At 37.7% G+C, this 23,810-nt stretch overlaps 1 protein-coding gene across 1 annotated transcript in view; it reads right to left on the reverse strand.

The window, feature by feature from the left end:
• MAGI1 (membrane associated guanylate kinase, WW and PDZ domain containing 1) overlaps positions 1-23,810 on the reverse strand; it is a 120,910-nt gene that overhangs the window by 20,111 nt on the left and 76,989 nt on the right. The window contains exons 12-15 of the mRNA XM_070936851.1: positions 8,939-9,030; positions 7,891-8,083; positions 6,385-6,678; positions 1,847-2,050 (exon numbers count right to left, since the gene is read on the reverse strand). Coding sequence (XP_070792952.1) covers positions 1,847-2,050; positions 6,385-6,678; positions 7,891-8,083; positions 8,939-9,030 — 783 coding nt within the window. The remainder of the gene's footprint in view (positions 1-1,846; positions 2,051-6,384; positions 6,679-7,890; positions 8,084-8,938; positions 9,031-23,810) is intronic.

The raw sequence follows: 23,810 nt of genomic DNA on the forward strand, positions 1-23,810 counted from the left end.
CAATTTAGTTTATTCAGCATGAAATGGAGCTTAGTTATGTAGCATGAGGCTGTATATTCTGCAATATTGGGACTGTCGGTGACTTAACAGCAGGTCAGAGGAGGAGCTGCTGCTGGACAGAGATGACAGTTACTCTTTAAAAATTATGGTTTAAACCGAGCTGATTTAAATCAAGCCTTTTTAGTAGTGATTTAAATCATGATTTAAATCGACTTGATTCAAATCAAATCCACCCTGATATTTCATAAATAATAAATAAATACTTTATTGTCATTGTACGTGTATACACAGTATACCCATACAACGAAATTCACCTAACACCCAAAGACCAGGTCCAACACACATAACAATCCCCAAACACACTCCCATCCACCGCAATTCTTCACCCCTAAACCACCCAAACATCCACACAACAGACCAAGTAATACTCATAGGATAAATTCATAGGATAAAATCAGAATGGATCCTAAACATTAAAGCCTCCAGCCCAAGTGATCTGTAATCAACTGAGGTTTTCATATACTGCTTTGTAGTAAGTTATAGCAAATAGCACTCAGAGTTGTATACCACTCCATAGTGATGTTTGGCTAAGACCAAATTTCCTCTACCTTCTCTTCATCAAAAGATAAATTCAGCAGGGCCATCAGAAGATAAATGGTTTATGACTTAATTGCACTAGGGGTGAAATGCTCCCGGATTGGACCGGATCGCCTGGTCCAGTAGCGATTTGGGTTGTTGGTTTGGCAATCCGGTAGCGATGGTGGAGAAAAGGTCCGCTCACCCGCCCGGGTGTCATTACTTCCTGGTTTTAACCAGGAAATAATGTGTTTTTTTACCTTCTGCGCATGCGGAGAAGGTCTGGGTACGACACGTGCACTTCTGAACCGGTAAGGAAGGTAAGTAGATTTCACCCCTGAATTGCACCCATATTTTACTCCATGGATAATGACAGTGACAGTCATAAAAAGCAACTATAATAGTAATAGTTTAGTATATTTTGGGCCAATATGCCAACAGACACAACCCAAACTTAGTTTTAGCCCAAATATACTTGAGATGGACTATGCATCTAACCCTCTAATCCAGAGATTAATTTGCAAACCAATATACTACTACTGTGCACATAACACAACTAGGAAGCATATGCAATGTACTGATACACACCCAGGATACATGGATGCTCATACCAATCGGGGGGGGGGGGGGGGAATCAGAGCAGCAAAGTATTTTATTTTAACCTTTGCTCTCATATACAGAAAGAGACACTTCTTACAAAACACTATATCTATTTTTCTTCATAAAAGTAGCATGTTTTCTCCCCATGTCCCAGCACACAGGTGGTTCTTGACTTACAATGAAGTTATGACAGACACTCCAAAAAGCTACTTACGACCAGGTTCCAAAGCTACAATGGCTGCCCTCCCTGCCATTACAAGGAAGCATTTTGGGTGCTTGGTAACTGGCCTACATTTACGGCCATTTGTAGTGTCTTGCAGTCACATGTTTGTCAGAAACTGACGTTTACTTCTGCTTTGCAGCAAAAAACTGGCCCATAGCAAACAATGGGTTTGCTTAACAACCTCAACACTCACTTAATGACCCCTACAAAAAAGCTCCTAATATTGGATGGATCATGTGATGACCCACATTATGACAATCACAACTTAGGGCCGTAATTGCCAGGCTCAATTACAGTTGTAAGTCAAAGACTACTTGTATATACAGAAAGAGAAAATCAGGAGGAGGAGGAGGAGAAATAAAACAGAGCAATGCAGCCTAGAGCAATTAAACAATATTGTATTGTATGAAAGACGGTAGGGTTTGAAAGAAAGAATGTATACTTTACCATCTCCTGGAATTATGCGCAGAGTAACCATATTTCCTGCTTCTTTAATTAGGTTGACGATGTCAGAATGTGATTTGTTGGTGATGGAGCATCCATTAACGGCCAATATCCGGTCCCCGACTTTCAGCTTCCCGCACCGGTCTGCTGGGCTCCCCTCAATAATCCGACCTATTTTGTGAGGCATGGCCACACATGCATTGCCTGCTTTTGAATTGATTTTTTGTTTTTGCGCGTGTGCATTTTTTTTAAACAAATTGTTTAAATACGTTGGGAACATGGCGAGAGGGGGAAAGGAGAAAAAGGGTTGAAAAGGGAAAGAGAAGGTTAAGGGTTAATTAATGAATGCATCAAGCAAACGTTATTAAAGGAGAGCTTTGCTGCCAGTGTTCAAAACATTGGCAATTGACTCTGTGAGTGCAAATATTAGAATGTGCTAATCAGCGCTTCCTATGCGTCTAATAGTGCTTCTCTTCTGCACATAAGGCTTTTCTTGTTACATTGCAGGATATGTTTGAATGGGTTGCCACTGTGCTCAGCAGCCCTCAGAATAAAATCTCCGAGGATTCTCCTTGTAAATCTGAAATTGTTGAATGGCAACCCGAGCCTCTTTGATTTTCCTTGAATCCAACTTTGTCTCATTCTTTTAATCTTAGCCAATGATGCTTAAAATCTCTGCCAATGTTTTGTTCTTTCTCCGTTTTGAAAGACAATCGTTGTATTGCCTACCAAAGAATGAGTTTTCTCTTAATTCAAACTCAAAAGGATAGATTCTACAAAAAATAACTTCAGCAAGGATAAAAGCAGTAGGGAATTAGGAGTTTCTACTACAATGAATAAAGGAACTAATTGAGGCCAGGGACAAAGCCACTAAAGATGGACCAAGGGGAATATAGAGCTTTCCAAAAATGCTTACTTTCAATGCAATTTAATATAAACTGTCAACAGAACAGTTTATATGGGAAATCTTAAAGGTACCCCAAATATTTCAAGAATCTAAATACAGGTAGTTGTCAACCCCTATTTCCATAGCTAATAGTTTTAGATATGCAGGTTAAGGATGGGAGATTAAATGATGACAGTAAGGGACAAGGAAAAATATGTTTACAGTACCTTTTTCCTAATCAACTCTACCAAATGTTTCTAGTACCAAAAGCTTTAGCCAGTATGGGTAATGATGAGGAACAAGGGAAATTATTGTTCATTTTATTTTTATTTTGTTTTATATTTATATATGTCATGCCTTTACTAATTTTACACCAGTCTTTGGAGAGCAACAGGCTTGTTGGCCTTGATCTATACCTGCTACTCTCATTATTGGTTTTGATCCACCCTAAATTTGTGTATATTTTGGATAGTTCAGAAATGCTAGATTGAATTCTTTCCTATTGTATAACGTATGGTGAATTGTATAATGATTTTCTACCCTACTGCTGTTTTAAAATGACATTTAGAAGTAATGAAAATCTTCTCTCTTTAATAAAAATGAGTTACTTTATGCATTAAACTTTATGCAGTTTAATGGATTACATAATTTAATTTACAATGGTGGTTAGGTTGAGCTACACCAAGCTATTCCTCAGTTTAAGCTGTAACTATTTTTCAATATGATCACTGAGTAACAGGAATTACTTATACCGTGTTTCCCCAAAAATAAGACCCTGTCTTATATTTTTTGAACCCCGAAATAAGCGCTTGGCCTTATTTTCGGGGAGGTCTTATTATTTTGGGGCAAGTGGAGCAAGATGGGGCTCCTCTTGCCGTCTTAACTGATTTCCAAAAATATTTTTGGGGAGGGCTTATTTTTGGGAGGAAGCTTATTTTAGCGCATGTTAAATAAGCCCACTGGGTTTATTATCAGAGGATGTCTTATTTCAGGGGAAACAGGATAATTATATCTGTATATCTGTATCTTCATTTTTTTCTGCTTTTATAGAGCATAGAAAACCAATGATTTTTTAAATGTATCAAATAAGGAACTTTTAATGGCTTTGCTTCATTCCAAATTATTGATTACTGTGTATTTATTGACTTCTTCTCTATATTTTATATCTTTTACAATCAATCTAAACCACTACTGCAATGCTTACTCCACTCTTCTTTGGACATTTTATTTTCCTGGCGTTCTGACTTGGCTTCACATTTCTATCTCAATTTGCCAATTTTGTTTCCACAAAAATTCAGCTCTGGGATTGCAATGTGAACTAACATCAAACATGATTGTACCCTTACCTAACTTTGTCAACATTTCCTGCCCACATCTCAGTGTTTCTTTAGAACTTTACACATAATTGTGTTTTGAAGCAGCTACTTCGTTCACTTTGCATGGGGCCATAATGATTATGGAGGCCTTATTTGTGTGTGAATGGAGATTTCATCAAGCCATCCAAATATAATATGCTGGTACTGTATTTGTATTAGTAATTTTAGAACTATGTCTATGTTGTGATAACATGAAAAAAATCACAATGAAGGATGAGTTAAATGATCAGCCATATACTATCCAAAGTCCATTATAACTCGTAGAATGGATTATTTTCATAATAGATAGCAGTAATCATGGTTTACTCATAAATATAACCATCATACAAGAAAAATATTTCTTGGTTAATTTCTAAAAAAAATTAGGAATGAACAAACCTAATCCACAGGACTGTAGAAAAGACAATTTTGATCTAGTCTGACCCACTTCTGTTGACCACCTATAAAGCCTCCTACAGATACAGGGTAAGCACTGTATAGCCAAGGACAAGGATTTCATGCAGAATATGGGAGCAGAGGAGAAGGGAGGGATTAACTTGAAGTCAAGACATAAATTTGCTTTCACGTGGCCTTGTATGTCGAGCTTTCAAGAAACTTTCAGAAATGAACATTAATCACTCGTGTTCCAACCAAACTGGAAAAGTAAACATTTAATTACCTTTGTTTAACAGACCACTCTATCCTTTCAATAGATCTTGCAATACAATTCTCTGAGCTTGGAACATACATTTTTACCATTTGCCTTCTATATTTGTAAGTTTGTACTGAATGGGTGGGATTTGAGTGGTTTCGGACAATATTTGCCGCATTATTTTATCTGTTATGATTTTAGTAGGCATTCACTATGTCTACTTAGGCTTTATTAAGATTGAATAACTATCTCATGTGATTCCAAGTCCTTTTTTTTTTTTTTAAACAATAAATGCAAACAAGAATCATATAAATTCCTCAAGAGTGGAAAAGAAGTTTGAAAACTCCTCTGTTAACTAGTGGAGTGCCTGGTATGTATAGAGCTGACAGATGAAAATTGGAAGATGAATCTTTTTTGGGTGCTTAAGCAATAAATATATCAACAGGCCCCAGAGTCAAGAGGTGACACCCCATCTCTAATACATTTAGATTGATTTGGATCTCAGCAGTTCTAGCTAGGTACAGGGTTAAATCCAGATTAAAAAGCTCTGGAGATAAGAAGCTTCCATCGTATTTATTTATTTGTTTTTATTCTGCAGGAATGTCTTAGACTATCTAAGCCTCTCAGTTCCATCCCTGTGCCAAGAGAAATATAAATGGAATAGCGATTCACCATTGATTTAGGCTTTAGTTAATTTAAAATGTATTCAATGCAATGGTGGGAGAATTGAAAGAAGAGGGTGCAGGTGTTTGATCTGCAAGGTTCACCTGGAAGGTCAAGCCTTACCTAGAAGGTAAATGGGAAAACACTCACAGGCAAAAAGAGGTTACCTGAGAGGCTTTCCTCATGAATGGTGTCATGTTTTTTAAAAAGTGAATCAAAAGGAATGCCATGCCAACTATACAATCCACATTGCTAGCACATATGCTTCCTTTACAGTACCTTCTTAAAAATTCCTAATCTGTTTATCTCAAGAAAAGCCATATGCTACAGAGGGTTCTTACTTTAAGCATAGGATTACACCCCTTGTTGTCTTTTTTTCCTCCCTGCTCCTATTGCCATTATTTCTAGAATCCCAATTTCAAAATGTCTCTTTTAGAAAGAAAACAAAGTCAACACAAAACAAAAATTGTAATTCAGCTTTGAACAAGACCTGGGAGGCAAACATTTCCCAAAGCCCTGCTTTCCAATTAGGCGCATTATTGAAATAGAAAGGGGCACATTTGTGAATTTTAATTACTGTTTTGTATTTGTAATTACAATTGTCATTGTACTCCAGTGCAGGGGTGCCAAACTCATGTCGTTAGGGCGTCGTCACATGACGTATCGCGACTTTCCCCCCTTCACTAAACGGGATGTGGCCAGCGTGTGACAGATCCGGCCCACGGGCTGCGAGTGTGACAGCCCTGCTCTAGTGTAATAATTTAGGTTCTGTTATTAACCTAGGGTTGCTGTCTTTTCCCTTGCTCTTGTTTTGGTCATCGGTGAAGGCTTAATTCTTCAATAAACACTACAGATGCATTAAGGGTAACCCTCCCAGCCAAAAGCATCACTGGAGCCTCTATGTCCTTTTGAAGTTAAAATATTGATAGGAGTCACATAAACCTCATACCAAAATCTAAATTTTGGAAGCATATTCTGTACTTACCAAAAGTTGTTCCAGCTTCTGGGCGACTAACCGAAGACACAATGACAAATCCAAAACCTTCATTCTCTCCGCGCCGTATTTCAACATCATAGGGCTGGACCACAGTGCTGACCACACCACTGCCTCCGCCCCCACCACTACCAATTCCACTGGTGCTGCCACTGCCTGAACTGACAGTGTTGAGTGAGTTTTGACTCCCCTGCGGAGTGCGTTTCTCCTCGGTCAAAGAAGCTGGTTGGTTGCTGCTGTGATGAGAAGAAGCTGGAGAGGGGACCTCATTCTCTGCTTTGGGGACTGTTTGAGAAAGATGCAATCCCGGATTAACAGTTTTTCAGCAATGCCAAGTTTTTAGGAGTATTACAGAAAAATATTAAGCTGATACATTAGGTTTCTGCTTTGTATCCACTGAATATAATGGACAACAATTAAAGAAGATGTAAGACAAAGAATCTTGACAGGTGGGAGAAATCTGTTATTGGGACGACTTTTAGGGAGAATCTTTTTCTACACATGTTTCTATATTCCAAAGTTCACCTAAGGCTTCTGTTTTATATATCTCTATTCAACAGTGGCACCAATCTGAGGGGACGCTAACACTGGAGAAGAATATGCATGATCAGTTTTTGCTCAATGGTACTCAAAGATTAAGAGTACCATTCAAAGATTCAGTGTGCCAAATTATTTTTTTCTATCACAGAATTTAGTATAGTTTGACAAAAGGTTGTATTACTATTTGGAATGTGTACAATAATTTGTTTTTTCTCTTTTATACTATACTTTATTTTGTGTGTCCCATTTGTTTTTCATATTTTGAGGAGTAATCCTAACTAACAATCACTAAGAAGATACTTTTAATACAGGCTTCAGTTAAGGAAGGGCATTTTCAGCCCTTCCACTAAGCATGCTTCAGAGGGCCATACTGAAGGCTGGAACTCTTGAATATCTGGAGGTCATTTTCTTGCATAGTTTGCCTTCTACCATAAGGTACCATCAAATCTTCCTTATCTGACAGACAGACAGACAGACAGACAGACAGACAGACAGACAGACAGACACACACACACACACAAACACACACACACACACAGTTTTATGCTAGAAATTGAGAATAAATAGCAGGAGTATGACTATCACATTCATATCAGTGTAATTTTAGAAGCATCTGCCATAAACACAGAGTTGAACTAAATGAATCTGGTCATATCTAACAAGGCAACTTTTATAGGAGAATATTCAGCATGAATCCTGATCACTTCGGTAATTTTGCTGGGTTACATTCAATACCTTCACAGATGCTACAGTAAATTTTCTTCCAAGTATTGTATTTTTACACAATGGTGTATGATGATGTTACCTAGTTTGGATAATGAAACATCTGCAAGAAAACAACCAAGCTCAGAGAGCACCAAAGACCCCTTATTGTATGTTTTTCCTCCAAGTACAATGTACTATTCTTCCAAGTATAGAATAGAAATAAAACACCCACACAGTCACATTGAAGCCTACCTGTGTATACCACTTTGCGTCTGATAGTTAAATTGACATGGCCTTGCTTTGCAGCTTGTTGCATAAGTTGGACTACAAGCTGGTGTGATTTTCCAACTACTGGTGTTCCATCCACGCAGATCAATTCATCTCCAGATCTCAGGCGACCATCAGCATCTGCAGCACCCAATGGCACAATATGACCAATGTAAATCTGTGAAAAGGAAGTGAATGTATATGAGAAGAGCTGTCACTTGCTCAAGAAACAAATCAGGATTACCTACGCCCCAAACACCTTTGAAAAGACTGCTCCAAATCAGAGGTCTTATCCTAACGGATTCAAACCCCAAATATCCAAAAGGACTGATCTGATTACCTAGATCTAACCTAGATCTAATATCTGTGAAACACATTCACAAAAAGGATAATGAAACAGATAGTAGTAACCAGTTGATTCCATAGGGGGAAAAATACTACTTTCCTATTTCAAACAACAAGCAGGACTGATTAATTATTTTTGGTGCGGTTTCATTCAAACCCGCCCCCCATTTTTAATTGGTATTTTATATTACAGAAATTTCCTATATTGGTATTTTATATTACAGAAATTTCCTATAATATCTGATACAGAATTTCACCACTTTTAGTTCTTGTAGATTTTTCTTAAATGAGACTGTATATGTAGCTTAGAAAAGTCTTACCTTACTTGATTCAAATCATCAACAGACTAGAATTGATAACATCTGTTCAATGTTCAGCTCAGTAGCTATTACACAACTGCTTCAGGGCTAAGCCAGTTGCTGGTGGAAACTGCCCACTCGTATTTGAGCTGGACCAAAATAAGACCATAGCTATTCAGAATATGGCTGGTAACATTGTTCTCTATTGGGTTTTTTTGGGTGTGTGGGTGGGTGCGGGGTTTGACAATCATGTGCCATATCCAAGAGACAGGTAAAGGCTATGCTAGCAATATACTTTAGATAAGCAAGGCCATATTTTGCTGAAGATGATCCTAGAAATTAAGAAGATATGAAAAAATAATTTCGTAGCTAATTTCACATATACTTACTGGTTCCCCAGGCTCATTTCCACCAAGAATCCTAAATCCAAAACCAGTTTCTTTCCTCCAGAGAAATATATCCTGTTCTTGATAATCTGGAACTGTAAGGAAGTAGAAGGAATTCATGATTTATAATTAGCTGAATGTGTTTTTTTTTTAATCTGAGTATGTTTGAACAAGGAATTACAAACACAGATATACAATGGCATTGCCCTGTATTTATGGGCAAGGCAAGACAGCAATTTGATTTGCAAGGAATGACTTCCATTTTCTACAATGAAGGAGATATAGTTTACAAAATGCATCCTTTGTTATTTATATCATTTTAAAATGGCACAGCTTCTAAGGCCTTCTGGAAGATCTTCTCATGGTCGAATTAAATTAAATATATCCTAATGCCATTTGATCTTGAGAGGATGTAAATATGATACCCAGCTTCGAAACCTTGCAAAACAAGCCAATGACTTTGATCCAGTTTTAATCAGGGTTTAAAGTATATACCCAGTAGTTTCATTGGAACTATTGTAAATTTGAGTTTTGGTTTCGATCCAATTTTTTAATTTACTTACGTCTTATATTTATAATCCTGTCACATGAATTTCGAAAGTTAATATCAGAAAGTAACGCATTTGTCTATTTTGGAATAAAGCACAAGTAGGACAAAGCAATAAAAACATTTTCTCTCTGGAACAGTTGTTTATATGGTTGCCAATCATTGCTTGAGAGTTTTCAAAAAGAGGAATAGCATTCAGCAGATATCATACTTCCAAGATACATGTGCCAGAGCTTCAGGGGATGCTGGCCCATAGTCCAGTGCATCTGGTCTTCACCAGCCAAATGGATTGCAAAACCAATATAATCCACTTCTTCTCATACTTGGCAAAAGGGTTTTTTGAGGAATCCATTTTAATGACATTGCCTTTCTGGTTCAATGTAAAACTACCCACTCAAGATTTGTATGTGCAATTGTAATTCATGCCATAATCAATGCACCATGTGCATCTAAAACAAACTTCTTTCAAATCTAAAAGGTGTTAATGTAACCTCTGTCAGTGTTTGGGAATCTTTAAAACTGGATGGGATTTGAACAAAGATACAACCTGAAATATGTCAAATACACAAACCACTAATTTATATGCGAAAGAAAATTGCATATATAAGGAATACAATACAATATCAACATGGAAAATATGATATTATCATGGACGAACAATTTCAGCAAACACTTGAATCCATGAATTTAGATTCCCCATTTTTGCAATAATTCAAAACTATCTGCTATAGACAGCCTTTAATATGGTCAGGGTATCTTATTTTTCATTTTTCAGTTCTCAGTAAGCCTAAAGCATGGTTTTTATTTCAGATGCCAACTGACTGCCAATTAAGTATTTGCTCTGTGTCGCATTATCAGAATTTGTCGATGCTAGCGTCGGTTATAAATCCCTGATCCTTTTTGGAAATAATGAGTAGATAGTTTTTTTTGTCATTAGGCAAATGAGATCCTGTTAGAGAGTATAACTCCATTAGTTGTATAGTACTGTTGATTTTCTTTTCAAAAGAGAGATGAGGAATGGAAAACAAATCAGGAGAAATATTTTTTTTTGTAATAATTAACATTTGCAAGCCCTTTTTTAAAATTGCTTGCATCAATTCAGTTACAGTACTATAAATGGCTGGAGCTACTGGGCACAATCCTTGCAAATTATCTGTTACATTGACTAAGAATATATCTCTTGTATACATCCAGGTTTATAAACACAGTACTCCCCCAGGAGAGATCTTTATTCATCCACTGATCAGACCCAGGTTCAGTACTGAAAAGAGATTAAGTGCACAAAGACTAATGTGCATCAGCCCTCTTGTTAATGGCTGTAGCTTCAATGTCACATTGCAAGCATAATGCAAAAGTCATTTTAGAACTGAACATTTCTAGTGTACCCCAGCCATAATAACACACTGCCTGTTTGTGGTGACTTTTCCCTTTCTAGCTGCTGTTCTGGTTTGGGAATTGTTTTCTTTCTTCAGCTTTTCCTCTTCTCATCAGCTAAATAAATATGATTCTGTCACGACGCTTCACTGAAATTTGGCTACAAAAATGATTCAAAATGAAGGCAATGTTTATTTGCTCATTTTGAACTGGCTAGCACTGTTACTCTCTCTCCGGTTCTTCCCCTATTCCCAGAAATGGCGAAGTGTGGCATGTGCGTGCATTGCAGAGATTTGCAGCAACCTGACACATTGGCAAGGCTCAGTTAACACAATGCAGCAGCAATAGTAGTAAGTAACAAAATGAATGTATTGAGTAAATGGAATATTAGGTATTCAGAGTGAAGGTTGCTTTGTGTTGATAAACATAACATGCTGGATCATTCACAACACAGTCTATGGTCTCTGATGGCAGATTGCAACCAGGGACAGTAAATTAAGCATAAACCTTATTTTGTCATTTGGGCAGGAAAGGAAAGATATTTTCTTGAATTCTCTTCCTGTACTTTAAGATGTTTCTGACCATTACAATGACTCAATTTCTGAAACTTTTCAGAGGATAATATTGTTTGCACTAACACGATCAGAATATATAAAATACAGTATTCCACAGGGAAATTTAATCTTTTAAGACACTGGTTGTGTATGCTAAATATTATAAAAGTCAGATAAAACCAAGTGTACTCACGTATCTGTCAAGTAATTACTTTTAAATGCATCAAAACACAAAGGCTTCATATGCCGTTAAGAAATTGTGTTTTAAAATTGAAATATTTGAGTGGAAGGAACTAATCCTCACTATTTCTATGAATAGTGAGTTCCAAGATATTTTGAAATTGTTTTCTTTGAAAACTTCCTTTGGCTTTTGAAAATTTAGTGCCAAAAAGTCATCCAGATAGAGAAATTATCCCAGAGCAAAAGAGCAGTCACAGGTAAAACCAAGTCCCTATCCTTTCATGGAAGTGTTGAAAGGAAGCCAATGGCATCCAATCATCTTAAATAAAATGAATTCTGGATTTTCTTTGTTGTGGGCAATATTAAATCAAGCATTGTGCTGACAGTTTGTTCTCCACTATGGAGATTGACTGAGAGTTTAAGTATTAAATTAGTGCATGAACTAAAGAGTTGGAATACAAAAAAAGCACCAATACTGTACATTTTTCTATACAACTATTGATTTCTGTCTATATTTTCCATTTCCTTTCATCTTAACCTACCAGTGTTTATTTCAATAAAGTGATTCTAAAGCCTGTATGCATTAGTGCACTGAGCTACAGCTCAACCATTTTCTAAGCATAATGACAGAATAGTGAGATGCTAGGGCTGGTCAATACTTAGCTATCTGAAGGTTATTATCTTACAGCAACTCAATTTAAATGCAAGTCAAATTGCATAAAAAAATATATGTGAACTTTGCCAGTAACTCAAGCTGAAGGCCAACTGTATTCTAAACTAATTGGTCTTGGATGCTGCCTCTAGTTCACAAAAGCTAAATGTTTCTTCCAATTAGGTCTAGATGAAACATGTTAAGAGCTAGTCTGAAACATGCAAAATAGCTTCTGCAGAACATTTCTGCAGCACTTTCTCACCTATTTTAACCTGTGAACTTGATAATGCTTTCAACCCAAACTAAAGCTTTCTGTTCTTCTATTTTCTCAAATGAAAATATGAGCCCGTAAGTTCTACCTATGTTACTTGCAGTTCTTGCACAGTTTAGTTAGATAAATTGAATGAGAATAATGCTGCTTTCTCTCCACCCCACCCCACCTACAGTAGAGCATGGGTGTCAAACTTGATCGCATCACGTGACGTATTGTGATTTTTTTTTGCCTTTGCGGAGCTGGGGTGGGCGTGGCCTGCATGTGACGCATCCAGCCCATGGGCCGCCAATTTGACACCCCTGCAGTACAGCTATTTTTAAATAGTAAGAGTAGCTTGATGGCAAATAAAGTTGTTTTAGTCTATCTATTGTGACTGTTGATGGAAACTTATTTCTGAAAATGTGACTTCCTATAAGGGAGATGACATTTTCAAGGTTAAGAAGTTTGTTTGCTCTGGTATATTATTTCAGGCTTAGTCACTTATTCCATTTATATTAATGATTCCTTCATTGATTCTTATGCACTCATAATTCCATGCAATTATTGCTACCTCACTGATGTTATGAATTTTAATTCTGATGGTCTCTGGATAGTGCGTTAATAATGGTTTGGGTTTGGGTTTGAAACAATCCAATCAAATATAAAATCTAGTGCGTGTAACTGCTTACAATTCAGCAAACACTTCTCAAGAGTCTCAATATATCCTTATTTTCATTTCAGTTGACACAGTCTAGCAGTGAATCTCCTTTAATGGGAAAGGAGATAGTAATAAGATAATGGCATCATGAATTACAAACACACATGTGCACAACATAACCAAAAGTGAATCAAAACTCATTTTACAGCCTTTTGCATCAATTGATCCAAGTACATGGCTAACCTTAGCATCTGACAAGTCCCTACTGATATAGTTTCCATATCTTTGGGAGGCCATTTAATTGGTTATAGTGCTAGCTAGAGATGGCAATGGAGTCACTGGCTGCTAATCTGGAAATTGACATCAAACATGAAGTCTCAACATTATCTGATATTTTCCCTGATGCAATGATAGAAACTGACCGAGTGGCATTGGTTAGAAATAAGCCACATGGACAAAAATAAATAAATAAAGGGGATTCCAAATTAAAAATGTTATTGCCTGTTCCCAATTAATGTTTACTTTGTTTGTTTTATCAAATGGTAAAACAATGTTTGAAGACTGATAAGCACACTTAAATGCTGATCAGCATAATTATCATTTCAAATTAAATGACATTTTAAAGGACTAGAAATCCACCTGGAAGAGTGGGGGGCGGGACCCTCTACCAAGTATTCTACAATGACTAAACTTGATTCTGTCTTCAGTCTCCCATGATGTAAGATTAATTTTCACCCGTGGCTTATTTGCAATCTCTCAATGATTTCATGCAAAAGTTATAAAAGAGTTCTTAACATGGGATGAGAAGGAATGATAACAGGTAGCTAGATGTAAACCTTTTTTAAACAGAGCAGTGCTAACACTTCACTTTAGCGACAATATTTTTTTTCATTATGTTGGTTGACAGTGATACATTAAGGAAAGCATTAGTGACTCTTAGTACATTTCATGCTTCATGCCAAAATCTCCAACCAACCCAGCCACATGAACTCCCCCAAATCACAAACACTACTACATGATGGACAGCAAGACAAGATATAAAATTCTCAACTCATTCTTACATTCTCCAAAACTCGTGGAATTGATTTCTCTTTCTCTTTCACCCTTGCTCAGTCCAGTCGTAGGCGAAGGTGACATAGCTGTGAATATTAATTTTAACATTTTGCAAAGCTTAATGAAATCCGTTTTTTTGTTGGTTCTGTTCAATTTCGCATCAGTTTTCATACCTATCATGACACCCCCAAAGTTACAGCTCCCGAGAATCACAACAGACCCACCAATTTTAATAGATCTACCTAGAGCTGGAAAAGTTGAAATTGGAATAATTGGATCAAAATATAAGATACAAACATGTTCTAGCTAGATTTTAGAAAAAAGAAGCAAGAAGCATTTCTTGCTTTTGACAACATGAATTCCTACAGGGTTAGAAAGCAAAATCTACAGCAAATTACATTTAATGATTTTCAATAAAATATTGATTTATTGCACCCTTTTAAAATGAGATGTACCCAGAAACAGGAGGAAGTTGAATAAAACCTTGCCTTGAGTTGTTTTAGAACTCCTGCTGCAATAAAACATTTTTGCAACTTTTTATTATAATGAATACTCATTACTTGTACATGAAGTAATCCTGCCAGCATAGCTTTTGATATTAGTATACATGTAGGCCAAGCTGATACAGACACAGGTTTCCCAAATTATGAATAAAACTGTGGTGACATCAATTATATAAACTCCTATGAGAAATTTCAATTAATCTGAAAACCATTGACCAGTTCAAGGAGCATTAGCCTAATAACAGACAGATTTAGGTCCTTACATACTCAATGTGTTGTCCTCAATGGAACTACATCTTCAGTAAGGCATTTAATAAAGTAGACCACAATATGCTACTTGATACGATAGAAAAATATGGATTAGACAGTATCATCACCAGATGGATTTGTAACTGATCAACCACATTCAATGGAACTGCATCTAAATAGAGGGAAGTATGCACTGGGGTACCGCAAAGTTCTATCTTAGGTCCATTACTCTTCAATACCTTAATCAATGATTTAGATGAGGGGATAGAAGAGGAACATCTGATTTGGGGATACCACCAAGCTGGCAGAAATAGCCAACACTCCAGAAGATAGACTTAAGATACAGAAGGATCTTGACACACTTAAACATTGGGCGCTATCTAACAAAATGAAATTCAATGGTGAAAAAAGTAAGATTTTACATTTAGGCAAGGAAAACCATGTGCACAGGTACAGTATATGTGGTACATTGCTCAATAGTAGTAACTGTGAGAGGGATACTGGAGTTCTAGTGGACAATCAAATAGGAGCCAGCAGTGTGCTGCAGCTGCCAAAAAAGCCAACACAATTCTAGGCTATATTAACAGAGGGATAGAATCAAGATCACATAAAGTATTAATACCACTTTATAATGTCTTGATAAGACCAGACTTGGGATACTGTTAGGCACTGCAATACACTATTCTACCCAAGTTTTGAATAAAAATCTGGATTCAAAATGAATCCAGAAATGAACTCTTTCTTAAGGTTTATCTCTATGTCTGTAGCAGGCCTGGACAGGATCCTACAGCAAGTAAAGACCTTTGTCCATGCCATAAAGCCTATCAAGCTACGCAATCCAAATTCTGGGGCAAAATTTGACCTTTCTTTGATAGCTTAAAACTGTCAAAGTATTTCCTTTTGGAGAAATAACACACCTATTTTGCTCAAAAAAACAATCTTAAAGCTTTATTTCTTTTCTATTCTTTTTTAAAAGCTCAAACGTTGCCTTTGTCCTTTCTAGTTACATTGCCACACAAATGGCCATACCCCTCAGAAGTTGGACACTTTTACAAGTAGGCTAACTCTAGGATTTCCAAATAGGATACAGGTAGTCTTTGACTTAAAATTATTCATAAGCGCCACGGAGGGGCAGTGGTTAGAATGTAGTACTGCAGGCTATTTCTGCCGACTGCTGGCTGCCTGCAATTTGCCAGTTTGAATCTCACCAGGCTCAAGGTTGACTCAGACTTCCATCCTTCCAAGGTGGGTAAAATGGGGACCCAGATTGTTGGGAGCAATAGGCTGACTCTGTAAACCGCTTAGAGAGGGCTGTAAAGCACTGTAAAGCGGTATAGAAGTCTATTGCCAATGCTATTTAGTAACCATTCAAAGTTGCAATGGTACTGAAAAAAATGATCTTTGATCAGTCTTCACATTTATGAAGTGTGCAAGGAGTCACAGCATCCCCACACAGTCATGTGATCAAAATCCAGGTGCTTGGCAACCGGCATGTGTTTACAATGGTTGCAATATCTCAGGGGCATGTGATCACTGTTTGTGACCTTCCCAGCCAGGGAAGGAACTGAACCACATGATTCAGTTGACAAGTAGGATGATTTCCTCATCAACCATGCCCTCCCCCAAGATCACAAAATTGGGAATCATTTGTTATTAAGAGCCGAGATGGTGCAGTGCTTAGAATGCAGTACTGCAGGCTACTTCTGCTGCCTGCCGGCTGCCTGCAATTTGGCAGTTCAAATCTCACCAGGCTCAAGGTTGACTCAGCCTTCCATCCTTCTGAGATGGGTAAAATGAGGACCCAGATTGTTGGGGGCAATAGGTATATAAGTCTAAGCGCTATTGCTATTAAACAAAGTCACTTAAGCTCACCAATGGAAATTCTGCTCCCAATTATGGTTGTAAATTGAGGACTAGCTGTATGTTTAAATGTGGTTGCTTGTTTCCTAGCCATGCAAGGATAAGTAATTCAAATCTTCCCCCAACACAAAAGCCAACACTTTGTTTTAAAGCTGCTTCATCAAAAATGTCCCATTTCTCTTGCTCTCACATTTTTCAAATTTATCTAATTATGGATTAAGGAAACTGCTTCATGTGCTTTTCTGTTTATCTGATTTACAAGCCCCACATCTAGTATGTGACTGCAAATAAAATCCAAATATTAAAACAAATATGAATGCAATAGTTGTTAAAGCTCTAAAAAAAAGGTTTAAACCCTCTTCTGTATTGTTTTAATTAAAGCTTGCTTAAGCCTTTCAAAGGGGTTCATTAACACATCTGCAATTCAGATTAATTCATTTTGTCACTGCTGCGTTGACAGATGGCCCCTACATAGGATACGGCAGCTTTGTAAAGAATGCAGGCAGTACAATAACAGATTGCAGCAATCCTCAAGGAAATTTTAGACTAAGACACCAAAACAAAGAGGAGGGAGAAAAAAAAAAGAAACTTCTGCTAAATCTATGTTTTTAAGAAATAGGTTGCCTATTTGGATTCAGGGCACAGCATTTGCTGAATAGGTAAAAGATGGTTCTTGAAAATAACACTATTCTAAATATTAGTTCTTGTCAGTTTTTATTCTGTATTATCTATCTATCTATCTCTATTATCTCTCTCTCTCTCTCTCTCTCTCTCTATCCATCCATCCATCCATCCATCCATCCATCCATCCATCCATCCATCCACACACAATACAATGGCAATTGCCTGTTATGTACAAAGGGACAACTGAACAGGAACAATAACATTAAGAAAGCAAACATTATATTAATTGTGGGCCACTCCTCAGATATCATGAGGTAAGTAACTTGTTTTCATACAAGAGAAAAATAGCTGGTTTCTCTGCTAAGGTTGAGCTCCATTATAGTTTTGGAACTGTCTAGTAACATAATGTTGATAATAAAAAGTATATACTTGAAATTGACATGTAGATGTTGTTTATGTCAATATGCCAGTTGATGACCAATCTGTCTGAGTCCCAGGTTTCCAGGAATTCTCTATGGTTCTAGACTTGGCTTGGTCTAAAATGCTCATAGTTCCCCAGTTAAAACTATGGTTAAGCCTGTCTATGTATTGTGAAATTAATGGATTTTCATCATGTCTTCTGACTGCTAGTTGATGTTCTGCCAATCTTCTGCAGAGACATTGGAGATTCCATGGAATTTCATTTAAAGAAAGACTGTGTATTTGTGCAGCATCAGCCATTGAAGACATTGGACAAATTCTTTTTGACTGCAAATTGTACTCTGCAGAAAGAGCTGGTTGCTTAGATTCTTAGGAATCATGGTGGCGAAGTGGTTAAAATGCAGTATTGCAGGCTAATTCTGCCTACTGCCAGGAGTTCAATCCTGATTGGCTCAAGCCTTCCTTGACTCAGCCTTCCATCCTTCCGAGGTTAGTAAAATGGGGACCCAGATTGTTGGGGGCAATATTCTGACTCTAAACCAGAGGTGAAATCCAGCAGGTTCTGACAGGTTCTGGAGAACCGGTAGTGGAAATTTTGAGCAGTTCGGAGAACTGGCAAATACCACCTCTGGCTGGCCCCAGAGTGGGGTGGGAATGGAGATTTTGCAATATCCTTCCCCTGGAGTGGGGTGGGAATGGAGATTTTGCAGTATCCTTCTTCTGCCATGCCCACCAAACCACACCATGCCCACCAAGCCACGCCCACAGAACCGGTAGTAAAAAAATTTGGATTTCACCACTGCTCTAAACTGCTTAGAGACTGCTATAAAGCACTAGGAAATGGTATATAAGTCCAAGTGCTATTGCTATTTAAAAACTAAAAAAATGCTGGGGGAGCCAGGAAAAACTGTCTTACTTATGCAGGGAATGAACCTGCATATCACTAGTAAAATGCACACTTTATTTCCAAGGCCATTTCAAAAAGGACAGACTTGAGATCAGTTTGGGGTTAATTTGCAGGGGTGCCAATGTACAATGAACATGTCCTATTGTTTTCTTTGTATCTACTTGTATATTTGTATTAGTTTTATTGATTTAGTCATTTGATATGGTCTATTCTGTTCTGCTCCCTTTAAGACAAATAAGGATTTGCACAGATTTGCTGAAATAACTGTGATTAAGTCCTCCATCACCAGCTACCTGAACATCAGAAACAGCCTGCTTTGTGAAATGCAGGAGCATTTTAGCAGTCTGCACACACACAGTGCTCTGAAGAAATAGGCTATTTTTATTCTGAAAGATTAAGATACTATTGGTATCTCTGCCTCAAATAAGGAGAAGCCTAGGAGTAAAAATAATACCAGGGAACACTGCAAATTCAAGTTGTGTTCCATCCTGGGAAAGCAGATTCATTTACCTGTATAGAGCAAAGTATATTTTAAGAAGATTCACCTCTCATTGCTGAGACAGATTTTGTTGTGGCCCGCCAGCAGCCTGCGCGGATCGTGGCTGATCACGATGATGAGGAGGCTGGTGTGGTGTTGCGCCAGCAGCCGGCACAGCCGGCACTCATGTCGGACAGCGAGGAGGCTGAAGAGGATGTGGTGCCAGAGGCAGAGACTCAGCCAGGGCCTTCAGAACCTCCAGAGGCTCCTTCAAGTGGAGAGAGCGAAGTGGAGGAGCCTCTCCTCAATGCTCGAGCACACAGGGCTGCCAAAAGGCAGGAGTGGCTACTCAGGAGGAGGAGGTCTCCTTGAGAGTAAGGCTTGAGGATAATTGGCCACTCCCTTAGCCTATTTAAGTCACACGCGGTTAATAAGTTTCTTGCTGGAAACAACTTGTAATTATCATCAGAGAATTTTTGGAAGTCTTATCGTATCTTGCTTTCTGGGCTGGTTGCCAATCTTTGCCGGACTTTGGTTTATTCTTGCTACTCAATAAATTTGATAAGGACCGTTGGTGTGTGTCAATATCCTCGGGAATCGGAGCTGGGGCAGAACAGATTTGAAATATCCAGGTAGGTTTTCCAGATGGCTTTATCTGGCTTATACAAAGGCTATGCCCACTGTTCTAACTCGCACTGTCTACATATCTTATCCAAAACATTCTTTAGAAGTCTTAAGCAATGTTGGGGCACAACGGAATTATCTACATTTCTTTCTTTTTGTTTTTGCTTAGAATTGTTTTCTGACCTCAGGAAATATACATACAGACAAACACAGTCACAGATTGAGAACTGGTTGAAAGAAAGCCTAGGGAACCAAACAGGTTTCTAAGCAATATTTTTTTTTCTGTGTCTAAAGTATGGAAAAATTTGGGTGGTAATCCACATAAGGGGTGGACCATCAGCTCACTGACAGAATGCACATCATCCCTCAGACTGTCCGCCCAAGGAAGGCTGCAAAAGGTGAGTTTCACAAGCAATCCTGAGTCTTTGGAGAAAGGCGGCATACAAGTTGAACAAATAAATAAATAAATCCACTCTCATTTGCATTTCTGGGATGGCTCAAACTGAGCAGTTGGTAGTTAGCCGCCCATTACATCTTGTATGAACCAAAGTCCCCAAAACAGATTTTGTTGTTTGATGGTATAAATGGTATTGTTGTGAGATATAAGCTGTTCCAAGTTAATTGCAATTGACTGTTTGCAGTTAAGATGTTCCAGATGTTCAGACTGGATTGGGCATTTTTATCTACCTATCGAGTCCTTCTCAAGAACCTGGGATAGGCAGATGTGGCTTTTTGACAGTGTTAGAGATATCATCACATGATATAAACTGTTCCAAGTAAAGTTGCCTTTTGCAATTGACTGATGGTGAATTTGACAATGCTGATGGTGCTCCAATTGTTTTGAGATTGTACTCAATGGGCTTATTACTATTGGTATTATTATTATTATTATTATTATTATTATTATTAATTTTATTATTATTATGTGACAATTCTACCATTGGAAAACCTGAAGGACTAGATTAAAGACAGATCATCATGGAGAAAATCTATGTGGTCACTAAGAATCAACATCAACACATAATCGCTCAATCAGGATTAAAATATCTAAGGTTATTCTCTCGCTTTCATTTCCCTTATAATCTTAGTAATATTCAGTAATACTGTATTCTTTATTATGTTGGTTTTTATTGTCAATGTTTCTTCATGCATTATTTGTTAAAACGCAAAATATTTTAAAGTAAAGGATAATTCTGCTCATAGATTTAAATTTCTCAAATAATGTTCAGTTGGGAAAAGTCACTTTAAATGGCGAATAACAGCAACATTGAAATAACAGTCAAATCAAGGAATTGAAAAAAAAGTGCTAATGTTTTTTAAAAATGTTATTCCATTTTAAAAAAGCAAATATAATGTTAAAATATGCACGAGATAAAACCCTATGCAAGTGTCAATGGTCATACAATTTACAGCACTTCCGCAGGCTGCTTTTGTTCAACATAGCTGGAACAACGTTACTATGAGAAATCCCCTTTAATCTATCTACCAGCCTTTGAGGTACTGATGTGCAAGACTCTTGCATTTTTTTTTAATCTCAGTAGGCATTAATATCCTAAAAGAGAATTTGATTTTGAAAATACTTTCAAAACCCCTTTCTTTCTGGAGAAGCATGTCTGGAGGAAGGAAGGGCCACACTTAGTAGGAACTGGATAAACCTATGTATGAATATTTTGTCTTTCATTATATACTTTATATATAAAGTATATTTATAGATGACATTATATGTCCTCAGAAGCTGCATCCATCCTGACTTCCTCTGCTTCCATTTACATTACATTTCAAGGAAAAACATCCTTTACTTTTTTTATTTTTTTTTTAAAAAATGGGGGAACTATCAGCATCCAGGGAAGTCTTTAAGTAATGGAAAGTTATAGAGCAGATAACAACAACATGACAGCACCTTTGCTGCGACTTCCAGCAAGAATCCCTCCTGCCCAATATTAAGGAGTCCAAAACTCCTAAAATGCATGTAACTTGTCTTGTCTAAATATGTAGATGGAGAAGTTGAGAAACATACACACACACCAGAGGTGGGTTTCAACAAGTTCTGACCAGTTCTGGAGAACCGGTAATGGAAATTTTGAGTAGTTCGGAGAACCGGTAGTAAAAATTCTGACTGGCCCCGCCCCCATTTATTCTCTGCCTCCCAAGTCCCAGTTGATCAGGAGGAAATGGGGATTTTGCAGTAACCTTCCCCTGGATTGGGGAGGGAATGGAGATTTTACAGTATCCTTCCCCTGGAGTGGGGTGGGAATGGAGATTTTACAGTATCCTTCCCCTGCCACGCCCACCAAGCCATGCCCACCAAACCATGCCACGCCCACAGAACTGATGGTAAAAAAATTTGAAACCCACCACTGACACACACACACAAACATATTGCAGCTGGAACTGAAGCTTATTCTAATTAGTAATTAGCTATTTCTAATATCTGTTTAGTTAGCAGTATTATAGATACGTATGGAGGAGGGGGTCTTAGACACATGTGGTCTAGTGGTTACGGCACCAGGCAATGCTGAGTTCTAGTCCCACTTTACTCATCTTTGGTTGTCGTGGGGAAAATTGGAAGAGGAAAGAATACTAGATATATTTGCAGGCTTGAGTTATTTATAAATAAATAATAAAGGTGGGATGAAAATAAATAAATAATAAATATTATTGCAGGGATGATTGATTGAGGGAGGGAACAGGAGACAAAAACTCCATATAATAGAAGTTGCATGATAAGAATGCAAAAATTTCACAAATCTTTTTTAGGACAAACTACATGCTTACATTAAATGTGCAACTAATAAGCCCCCAAATTATAGGGGATAGTTCCCCCTTGTAATCTGCATTAGAATTGTACTGGATTTAGAATATCAGAGTTGTGAATTTCCTTAATATCACATAGGATTATATTCCCAGTTTTTCGGTCAACTTCTACCTCCCTTGAGTCATTGTCACTTAAAAATTGTGCAGCCAACCCTGCTACCAACTTTCTAAGCTAAAAAAAGACAAGACGTGAAGGAGGAACAGAAGAAAATCATCTCTTCAAATCTAGAATGGAATGGTAAATCATAAAGTAGCACTTTACACAAACCTCGTAAGGCAGATTTTCCTTTGCTCGGGTGATTGTTTGGCAACAATCATTGTCATTGTTTTCTAACAGCATTTCTTGACCCTGGCCACTTGAAGATGTGTGGGCTACAATTCTCAGAGTACCCCTATCATAATGGGCAATTGCTAGCGGAGGAATTATGGGAATTGAAGTCCATATATCTTTAAGTGGCCAAGGTTGAGAAATACTGTTTTATAGGATGAGAAGGGATAAGGCCTGGTCCTGCATCTGCTTTTTTTCTGGCCTAGAGTTAGATAGATCAGGTGGCTTCCCCTGGCTCTGAGGTTCTTCCTAAAAGGTACTGTGTTTTCCTGAAAATAAGACTCTGTCTTACATTTTTTTGAACCCCGAAGTAAGTGCTTGGCCTTATTTTCGGGGAGGTCTTATTATTTTGGGGCGCTTGGAGGAAACCAGAGGAAATGGCGGGGACCAGCTGCGCATGCATTTAAATATTTTCAGGGAGGGCTTATTTACGGGGGGGGCTTATTTTAGTGCATGCGCTCAAAAGCCCGATTGGGCTTATTATTAGGGGATGTCTTATTTTAGGGGAAACAGGGTAGGATTTAACCTTGGTCTTCTGATCATAAGAAACCAGTGCTTAACTGTTTCCTACTCTAAAATAGTTGAACATTTTGAGAGAGAGAGAGAGGAGATGCTACTAATATGTTGGGTAGACAAAAGAAGGAGGAACCTCAGGTATAGGCAGGCTCTATAGTCCAGGGCAAACTATGGGCAGTTAATAAACCGAACGTATTTTTATCCCAGATTTCCAGAATTGAAACACAAAAATAAATTTGTTAATGTTTTATGGAATATGTACTTTTAAACTCAGAATAGTA

The sequence above is a fragment of the Pituophis catenifer genome, unplaced genomic scaffold (genome assembly GCF_029215685.1).
Source record: "Pituophis catenifer annectens isolate HBS135680 unplaced genomic scaffold, rPitCat1.0.hap2 SCAF_2, whole genome shotgun sequence".
Taxonomy (NCBI): Eukaryota; Metazoa; Chordata; class Lepidosauria; order Squamata; family Colubridae; genus Pituophis; species Pituophis catenifer.